General features: G+C 44.8%; 1 protein-coding gene across 1 annotated transcript in view; it reads right to left on the bottom strand.

Moving 5' to 3' along the window:
- citb (citron rho-interacting serine/threonine kinase b) overlaps positions 1-2406 on the bottom strand; it is a 28326-nt gene extending 25920 nt beyond the window's left edge. The window contains 2 exon segments of the mRNA XM_076164715.1: positions 1936-2055; positions 2263-2406. Coding sequence (XP_076020830.1) covers positions 1936-2055; positions 2263-2406 — 264 coding nt within the window.
- Between the last annotated feature and the right edge of the window lie 8578 nt (positions 2407-10984).

A 10984-nucleotide genomic window follows, 5' to 3' on the forward strand; every position in this document is an offset into this window, starting at 1 on the left:
GAGAACACACCGACGTCTCTACTGAGGAGCTGAATATCACCTCACGTGACCCCTCACCTCTGTAGATGCTGGGGTCGGGATAAGATCAGTCAGCGCCTAACAATGAGAACTATCGCAGGCTAGACACGAACCTGGAGCCCTATAGAATTATAATCACATGACATATCACATATATTGTACATTTCTCATCTTTTCCCTGTGCTTTCCTTCTCCCTCAAGATAAACGGCAACTTCCTAAATACAGTATTTCCAAGGAGATAAACGTTTACTATTAACGATTCCAAACCTTTCGTGCTTCATTCATTTCATTTCCCGTCACAAATCCCCTCAAATAAAGACAGATTTGACATTTGGAGCCCCGGTAGTGCAGCTGTACAGCCATCTACCCATCAATTCCCATGGAAACAGTGGAACTACTCCCCTATGTTCCCAATTTCCGGAAACATGACATCAACCTTTATTAGCTTTGTTTTGGATTAATTTTGCTGTTTGTCACTCAGAATAATGGACTTGGGATTTAGGTTGTTCCATCCGTCAATTCATCACTTAACATTGCTCCCTGTGTTCTGCATTTAATCTTTCAGAATGATTCAAAGACTGATTTCCATTGCCTTCTTGCGATATTGGTCTATTAGCAGTCAGGAAAGGTGCATGTAAGCAGAGGGATGGAGCAACAACATCACAACAGGCAGGATTACAGTTGAATAAATATATCAAAAAACACACAAACCTAAACATGGTCCTTTTGAAAGAAGACAGGAGAAATAAAGGAGGATGTCTGGGGAACTCAGTACAGGCAAAACACTTTACATGCAGAACCTCCCCCCCCTTCCCAGTGCAGCTTATTGGCATTAAAGACGACATCATGCTGCGGCAGCCTCCAGATCAGGGCGCCGTGGTTTGTAGGCGCCGTGTTTTGGGTTTATCAAACATTTCGCTTTCCGAGCAGTGTGTGAGCCAAGGCCCCAGCACCTCATCACGACAGCCTGCCCACTGCACCAGTGCTCTCCTCACATGTAGGTATAGGGCTCTCATCACCATGGCAACCACTGCACAATGTATTCAGCGCCTGGTTACCAGTGTTAGAGTTGGCTGAGAGAAACCCTAAGAAAAATGGTGCATAACGCAAGACAGACGATCCGTCAAGCTCTCTATCTGTTGTCCTCAACTGTCAATCTCTGAGACGTCTTAATTCCCTCATCTGCCAGGCTATACACACACACAGACAAACACACACGCAAACACACACTTATCACAGGTGAGCGATGAGGCGCTGTGTGTGCATACTTTGCAGACTCAGGTGAAGACACAGTGTGACCTGGATGAGCTAAAGTCTCATTGTCCAACATCGTCCCGAATGATCAAACAGCTGTTATGAGTGAATGTCTGCAGATGAGCCACGACCCTGTTAGCCGCTTATCCTCTCATGGTCACGGGGGTGCTGGAGCCTGTCCAGCAGTCATTGGGCGAGAAGCAGGGACATCCCAACAGGTCGCCAGTGTATCACAGGGCAAACACACACACACACACACAGCAGACAACTCAGTCACACTCCCATTCACACCTGATAAACACTTGAGTCACCTAGGCTGCGTGTCTTTGAAAGGGGGGAGGAAACCAACACAAACACACAGAAAGGACCTGGCCCAGAATCAAACCCAGGACCTTCTTGCTATGATGATTAATCTAAGTAGCGCACTGGGTTGGGAGCCATTTGTGAAGATGCTGTAGGTGTATAATGTTGTACTGATTACACCCCTACAGCAAGTGGAAGCTCTCCATCATCATGTGTGAGTCCAATTAACACTCACACCCGACACACAGCTTGACTGAGTTGACCTTCTCCATCTGATCACTAATATGAAACGATCTTTACACGACACTATAACAGAGAGGAAACCAGGCAGAGTGAGGCCGTCTCTCAGACCCGCTCACCTGCTCCTTGATCTCCTGAAGCTTGTTGCTTTGCTCCCTGATGTCATGGAGCAGCTGCAGAGCTTTATCATCCTCTTGCGTCACTTCCGTGCGAGCCTGCTCCAAACTGCGCTTCAGACTCTGAAACAAACACGCGCACACACACACACACACATATAAGATGAACAGATACAGATTCGCAGATACAGATTCGCAAGTGTGACATGAGCATTACATCATAATTCATAAGCACCAAAGCACAAATACACACTTACATGCACACTTCCACAACAAGTAAACCAGTCCAGGTAGGGGCAGGGTGGGGGGGGGGGGGGGGGGGAGACTTACACTGCATTCTGTGATGTAGGTTGCCAGGTCCTGCTCCAACATGCTCCTCTGAGTCTCTGAGGCCTTCAGCTCTACGTCCTTCTGCTGCAGAACCGACTCCAGGTCAGACATCTTTCTCTGGACAAGTGAGATCTCCGGTTCCATCTGAACGCAGGATCATCCAACATCAGCCTGACTTGCGTATGACTTCAAGTTAACATTTCCTGAATCTCTGCAGCACGCTGATGTGAGAGGGTTGAGTTTCTAGACATTACTAGTTTGGTTGCATGGTTGTGATGGGACGTGAACCTAATGATTGACAATGCTATCAAAAGGGCCAGTAAAGCCTGACAGAGCCCGAGGAGCAGAGCAAACTAGAGACACAGCAGGGAATCTTTCTCACATAGTCACAGCTCCTGGTGTACAACCAAAAGTAGCACGTCGTCAAAAGGCAGACACATGCTCACAACAGCATGAGGCTTCACACGCAGGCTTGAACACAGATCTGTCAGCATTAAGCAACATTTACTGTCTGTGGTATGCAGTTTAAGCATATTGGATACTTGAAATCGTCAACACATCTGAAATAAAGATCAGCAGATGCAACCTTTTCAGTCTCATCAGCACGGATGTGAGTAACAAATTGCAATTTTTACACTTATTTCATCATAAATTAGAAATTCTTATTCATAAATATTGTGTGCTTCTGTTTCTGCCTTCAATATTTTATATCCACAGTCCAAATGTAACCAAGTTCACAGTGGTTCAGTTCAAACTACACACACACACACACACGCACACACACACACACACGCACACGCACACGCACACGCACACGCACACACACACGCACACACACAAACACACCACACCACACCAACATGTTAACATTGTATTTACCCTGTAATCACTGAATATGTCAACATTCACAGCTCATTTTCTCCTTTAGGAGGTGGTGAAAAGGTTCAGCCATTGTTGTGAAACACTTACCAAACACACAGACACACACACAGACTCAGCCATTGACTACATCAAAGCAAACTGGCTGAAATTAAGCATCGTCTCAATACCTGTGACATGTGTCCTGCAGTTCTGGCGTCTATGCGTTTCTAAAATAATGGATTGCTTGTAAGGAGATGGTCTTCTGTGGAGAGCTGAGGATACAGGCGCTGATCTGTAGGAGAAAAGACCACAAGAAGAGAGAATGAGTGAGAAACACGTGAACTGTCGTGATGTGAAACCTCTTGTGCAAGCTGAAGCGGTGACTCAAAGCTTTTATGTAAAACACTTAACTTTATATTATTAATGGATACATTTGTTTTCGCTGTCTATCAAGTGGGACGATTATACTGCACCACATGATCAGACGCTCACAATAGTTACAGCACAATAGACCGACCGTGTGCAGGATCAGGAAGGTTTCCTTATTGTCGTGTATATCCTGTATATATACTGGTATCAGAGTTGCAAAGCATCAACGTTGGGATTTCTGCAAATCAAAACTGGAGGATCCCCTTCATTAGGCAAAGCTGAACAGGTTAATGTGCCTTACTTAAACAAATGTCAAGAGGAAATCACAACTCAGAGTCTTATGTATGAATATCAAGGAGGAGAAGAATTAGCAAGCGACGGCATAGAGACTTGACATATTCATGGCCCTGTGATTCATCAGCTGTGATGTTTTGGAGATAATCAAGTGCAGCATCTACAACATAATCACGCACATGATTAGTGAAGAATGTGGCTCAGAGTTTTTAATTTCAGATCTGTGCTCTATTCTATCTATTCTAGATGAACATGGACTAATTGTCTGCTGGTGTTGGCATAACTCTCTCTAACTGCCGATGGATATATTTGGCAGCCTTTGTGATGAAGAGGCAGGCAGAAGAATGAGCGACAGAGAGAGAGAGTGTCTATTAAAAGCAAAGGCTCCACTCCCACTCCTCCCCCCAGCAACATGCACAGGTCCTCCAACCGCAGCCTCCAGCTCAAGGGTTTGTAATGTATCCAAAAATATGTCTGAAAGGTGGATGTGCTTATTTAATAAAAAATACTGTGAAACGGACTGTTCATACTTTAAAAAATAGATTTTATTGCATATACTATTCAAGTAGCCAGCCAGGACACAGCACCGGCGTCACACATTTACAAAGACAGCGTGTTGTAAATGTCGCCATTATGCTGTTGCTCCATCAAAGGTTGGGCATTATTCCATAACTCACAAGGCTGAAAGTAAACAAGAAAGAGTAGAAAGGGAGAAACTGGTCTGTGTGTGGGACAAATGCACAAGTGAGGCGTCAGGTGGAGAGAATATGACACATTACTCTGTGCAACAACATGTTTAGATATATAATTTAGCAAATTAAGGAAACACTCATTATCGCACAATATTCAATCAGTTTCACAGGCGAGTTGAAGCCAGTGTCAGATTCTCAGTTAAGACTCCATGGGTGCACTCAGTCAGCTCACAAGCTCAGCACAAACAAAACATTATGACAATTACACAGTTTAACCTGTGATGAACCTCACACATATGTTTGGCAAAAATACACCACACAACTACAAAGGCAACTACACAGGCATCACAGATACCACAGGTGCTTGAAGGTTGATTTAGGGAGTGAGCTGATCTGTAAGACAACAGGCGACAGCATGAGCCCAGACTGAAACAAACAGCTCTCTGGTATTCCTGTAGCACCGGCGTGACATGACGGAGGAGCAGGTGGTCTGTAATGAGCGATGACGACGAGTCAGTACAACCACAGTGTGAGCAGAGCTGGAGCTAAGGTGAGCTGCCTCCAGCACCTGCTGATAGCGTGTTAAGCATTAAATCAATGGTCCGTATTCCTGCTGTCTGTTTTCATTGTCAAAACGCATGTTGTTGTCACACCAAGGAAGCTTGATTACCCATGAATTCACAGACGCCAACTCCTTTCAGGGACGGGCCTGATTTCGGCTTGATCAGCTGGTACAGCAACAACCGATCAACCAGTTGAGCTGTTGGACAGCCGGATGAATTTCTGGGATGTCTGGAATTGAATGCCCGAAACTTCATTTTTCTATTGAGTTCTCAATTTGCCAGAATCCACAGCCCAGCCTCCTCACGGGTCTGTGTAGGCACCCTGGGGCGACACCCTCTGGCAACACCCTCGGGCTACAGCAACAACAAACAAGATGGCACAAAGAGAAGTGGACAGACACATGGGTCAGCTAGTGTGGATGGAGAAGATGGTGTCAAACACAAAAAGCTAATTGTCCATGTTTCCCTGGCATCTCACTGTTCACCTCCTCCTGGTCTCGTTTGACTTGCTGGACAACACTGTGGCACCTAGGGGAGCTACTTTCTTCTTCTGTGTGATGGTGGCCATCAAGTTTTGGGCGAATCTAGCTGTAATTAGTAAACAGACAGAGCAGGAGTGGAGCTCGCACAGTGTGTCAGATCCATCATGGATTAATGGATGCCTCGCTGTGTTAGCCATGACCAAAGGCAGAACAAGAGAAATCCTTGCAAGATAACAATGCCTGTCCTGTGATTTAATTGTGTATGGAGTCTTCAGTAATAAGACAGTGGAAACATTGGTGGTTACACTTTACCATCCTAGCATGAAGCACCAGATGGGATTCAGAGCTGGCTGTCCATAATGAGCTGAGCTGAGCTAACAGACTGCATCTGGGCTCCTCCTCTGCAATAATAAGCTCCCTCAAAGCATTTCCTAATACCAACAGGATACGTCTGATGGCTTATTCTAACTCCTGGAAAGAGAGAAAGGCAAGTCCAGTGGTCAAACTCTGTGATCAGCGAGCATCTCTAACCTTTCCTAATTGAACACTACGACGAAGAAAGAAACATAACATTATTACTTGTTACAGTCCATGCAATAGCCATATACTTTGGCTTGGCTCAGTCTTACAGAAGGCGATCCAAGCTATTTAAATCGGCCCCCGCAATCAGCCCTGTTGCACAGATACTGTTGGTAAGAGCTCATCAGCATCAGAACAGCAACATTCACAGAGGAATGCTGGCTTCCAACTCTGTGGGTTGAATATTGTGTGCTGGTCTGTGAGTCAGAGATGTTGAAGAGGAGGAGAGTGGAGAGAGGTTGCATCCCAGTCAGGGTGTTGCTCTACATTCAGACTGCAGGGTGAGTAGAGGGCAGAGCTCCTGTACGGACTGTAGGTGGCAGTGAATCACAGACCTGTTGTAGCGGTGTAGTGACACAGAACAGCCCCGAGTCCTTCTCCCATCTAACTCTATAGTTCAATCGGTCCATCCTCTCCACAAACAAGAGCTGTTTTTAAGCCTATTGTCATGACAACGACAAACTGCTAATATCACAGTCATGCAACAACAAAAAAAACCTTTTGCAACAGCAGCACTTCTCTGATTCAAATGTGGCTCTCCAGCTGAAGTGTTCCCTGAAAGCAGCACAGGCTCTGCAGCTCAGGAGGCTCATCAATAACTGCAGCCTCATCCAAACAATCGAAGAACATTCTGAAAGTGCTTTAACTCTGACAATTCACACCTGTCAACATCTAGATGTATATTTAAGTAGAATAAATGTTGGTCATTTGGAAGTTTTGTTCTGATCAAGTGAGAGAGTCACATTTGACCATGGAGTCACAGTCTGAACTAAATCCTGGATGATGCAGCCAGTGGAGCTTGTTGTTGCTTCAGCCCGAATATGAGAACACACACTGACTATATTTGTTATTACAGGCTTAAGTCATAAACGACAGAAAAACAGATACTGTGTTATAATATGTGTTCATTACTTTTAAATATAAGTCTATATTTAGTCGTATATTCATGCACACATTTATTCAAAGCTATTTGGATGTCATGTGCCCTTTGAGTGAACTCTGGATGTCTTCTAATGAGCTACTGCACTTTGAATCTGTGTGAAACCTAAGCATAAAAACATATAGCAGAAGGTTGTCTCATATCAGTGACTGCAATAATGCGGCGTAAACTTTAATTAAAATACAAACACAGTGTGACGTGTTTAACACTGTGCACCACTTTGGAAACATGCAGCACTGTGAGAACCACCCAGTTCATTTAAGCCCACACACCAAATGAAATCCTGATATGCATTTAAATGTGCACTCAATGAAAAACTGCACTAACTGAAAAAGGCTGTGTGTGTGTGTGTGTGTGTGTGTGTGTGTGTGTGTGTGTGTGTGAGCGTGTGTGCGCGCCACATCAACTGCAATTTATCATCCATTGTCTCCTAGAGGCCTCCGAACACCCCTAATTCACACACAGTAAGACATTGTTGGAGTTATTGAGAGTGGATGTTTCCTTTAAAAGAGACGTCAACTCTAATGACTGTCCTCTGTCACTTGGTGAAGATGAAGGGACAGTAAAGCCTGTCAGCCATGGCAGCAATTAGCCTTTAACCACTAACTGGCTTCAGTCTGAAATGAGGTGAAGTGTCAGCTGAGTTGTTCTCCTAACCTCAGAGGATGAACTATGACACTATAGCAAACACTTGGATAACTTACTGGGGCCACCAATGCATCTGACTGTCGGGGGTTGAGACAAACGATTGTCGCAATCCACAAAAGCAGGTTGAGGGTTTGGGAGCATTTTGGAAATCCAGCCATTACCACAAACGCAGATGACAGTGAGGCTGAACGTGGGCTTGTGAGCAGGCGTTTGGGTTGATGACACTTGAGGCTGGAGTGGCAGGACTCCCTCTTTCGCTCTCTGATCACGACTCATATTACCATTGAAAAGATTCACTCTGAAGAATCTTTCTCTGACAGCATGCGGCTCCCTCTAATGACATCCTAAACACATTTAAGTGCAGGTAACTACAATTCTCCTGACACAAACAACTATTCTAGATGAAATATTCTTCCATTTTGTAAGTAGCTTTTAAAGCAAAGCACTCTTACCATTAAGCATGAACCACATAGTCTGTTTGGGGTATGGTATATTATGATATTATGATTTCTTATTGCCAATTTATATGTATTCCCAACTCTGCTCTGCCTGAAAAGTCCCATTTGTGATCCAGCTAAATAGTCACTAGAAAGCCTCTGCGAGCTTCTGTCACCTCTCCTCTGCCCTCACTGAAACCTGCTGTTACCATAGAGATACTTTCCTCCAACCACAGACTTCATACTTTTCGCCACCAACTTCATGTGTTTCAGCTTTCTTGTTTTTGCACTGAATCACAGCAATGCAGCGACGAGAACAAGATACCAAATAAGACGCTTGGAATGAGTTGAGACAATATGAGCAATGCAGCAGTTACAGGATATAAACATCCAGCTAAAGTGAGTCTTTCAACTTCATTGCTCTGGTTCTAGATACTTATATGATAGATATAGAAAGAAGCATGCAGTGATCCCTTGATGGTGGCGTGTGAACAGAGGGGGGGCGCTGATCAGTGTGCGTGTTTGCTACTGTAAACACTGTGGTGGTGATGTGGAGAGGAGAGCAAACAAAGACGGGATTTCAGTGTCGTGACCAAGAACAGCATCTCATTGCTGATAAGATACAGCTGCTGCATAAGATCAGTACCACCAATGATCCCTCATCACTCTCACATCTCCAGCTGTAGTGTCAGACAATCAATCAGGCAGCAACATCTGAGAAAAGGAAAACAGCAGCAACATTGTGCAGCAGTTTTAAGCAGTAAAGCAGAGAGCAGATCTCTCCTGTCATAATCACACCCACCCTCTCACGCTCCTCATCTTTGACAGGTGCTCAAAGTATACACAGCAAAACACTCACTCAGAGCATGCTCGAGGTGACAGTTAGTCTCTGAAGCTCCTCAGATGTGGCAGCTCCTCGTCCGGTGAGCCCGGTCGCGTGGGGTCTCCCTCGGAAGCCGCCGGCCGGAATGAGAGCTTCGCTGGTTCATCAAATTGGGGGATGTCATCCTCAACTGGGGAGGGAGAGCACAGGCGAGAGAGAGACGCGAGCGGTGGCACGGCAGCGAGCTGTGAGGCAGAGAGAGCGGCTGGAGAGATTAGAGCTCACAGAGAGATGGGGAGGAGGAGGAGGAAGAGGAAGAGGAGGAGGAGGAGAGAGGGAGGGGATGGAGGAGTACAGAGACATTGCATTGTAGAGAAATGCAGCAGACTGGTGATCAGATAGTGGAGAGACTGAGACGAAGCTCTCACTCTCTCACTCTCTCTCTCTTTCCCTCTTCTTTGTCACCCGCTCACCCCTCATGCCCCCCCCCCAACTCTTTCTCCCTGTCGTTGTACTGCAGCAGCTGTCACTAATGTAATCGACGCAGGCTTACAAACAGTGAACACGTCTCTCCAGAGTAACAAACTACAAAATCAGTAAAAAGAGTTTCTCCTCCTTTCACACACACATTACACTCAGTTAATGAGCAAGTAGGATAATGGTGTTATTACAATTCTGCTTTCATCTGCAGCTAAAAAAAAGTCGAGTAGTGATGAAAAGGAGGGTCCTTGTTTTGAGAAAGAACTCATGGCAGAAATGAAGCACTTTCTATTAATATAAATAATGCAAAACACTGCTGAATGTTTCCTGAGTGTATGAACAAGAGGGTTCAGTTACCTTTGTATTCATATTCCACTGCAGAGGCACCAGGCTGAGCAAAGTGGCCCACACGTTCAACGTCTTCACCACAGCATCTTAATCACTGCAGACGCCACACCAACCCGCACATCAGTCTCACACACACACACACTCCATCCTGCCCCAACCTGTGGCAAACACATATGCAAATCAGGGCAGTGGATGTTGAGGTCACAGCAGGTCACAAAAATCTTTCTAAAATATCATTCTTGTGTTAAAATGGCACACAATTATCTCATATACACACATTTCACACAGATACCATAATTTTGCATCTCTGTACATATTTGCATTATCCTATAATCCTGTAATGCATATGCCTATGAGTGTATTCTGTGATAGCTGAGTATGACTAGTAGGATAGTCATAGATAATACTGTAACACAACATAATCTAAAACTGTCCATATTGCAAACTAACAAGGTCCCTTCAGTCTGTCACACTCAATTCATTTTCACATCAGTTGTCTTGCTTTTATACCAAAGTGAGCCAAGTGACACATCACTGTGACACTGCAACACACACACACACACGCGCGCACACACACACACACACACACACACACACACACACCCACACACACACACACTCTAGCAGATGGCAGAACCTATCCTGGCAAGCAGCACTCATCAGCACAGGAGACAGGACAAACAGCTCAGAAGGTGAAGTGCTGTAGGCATATGTGCCCCAGAAGCCACAGATCAGCAGAAACATGTATCTTACTTGTGTTACATGTGACTGATAAGGACAATCAGTGATTGATTATAAGAAAAGTAGTTGATTGTACCTTGAAATAAGCTGTGTACCTGTGTCACAGGTGTGGGACCATGTCACCCCCGTCTCAGTCTCACTGCAGCTTTATCCTTCACTCATAGCAGCAGGTTTGGTGATCTGGTGCATCCAACGGGTTTCCTAAAACTTTTCACCGGAACAATCAAAAACTGTGTGCAAAGACAACGCAGAAGTTAAAAAGAGGTTTTCTTACGATTACTAAACAGCCTCGAAAAAGGACTGATGTTTTATAAATAGAAGCTATTTTTGGATTATAGCATTACATAATGCAGCATGTTGTCAGGCTATCGGCTGCTTTTATTCTCATGCTAATTTAAACCTTCACAGCTACATCATGACAGCACACCTACGCATATACTACTACATTAGATGGTAAAGGAAGCA

The sequence above is a fragment of the Genypterus blacodes genome, unplaced genomic scaffold, assembly GCF_046128005.1.
Source record: "Genypterus blacodes isolate CSIRO-AG114 ecotype Tasmania unplaced genomic scaffold, CSIRO-AGI_Gbla_v1 ptg000138l_1, whole genome shotgun sequence".
Taxonomy (NCBI): domain Eukaryota; kingdom Metazoa; phylum Chordata; class Actinopteri; order Ophidiiformes; family Ophidiidae; genus Genypterus; species Genypterus blacodes.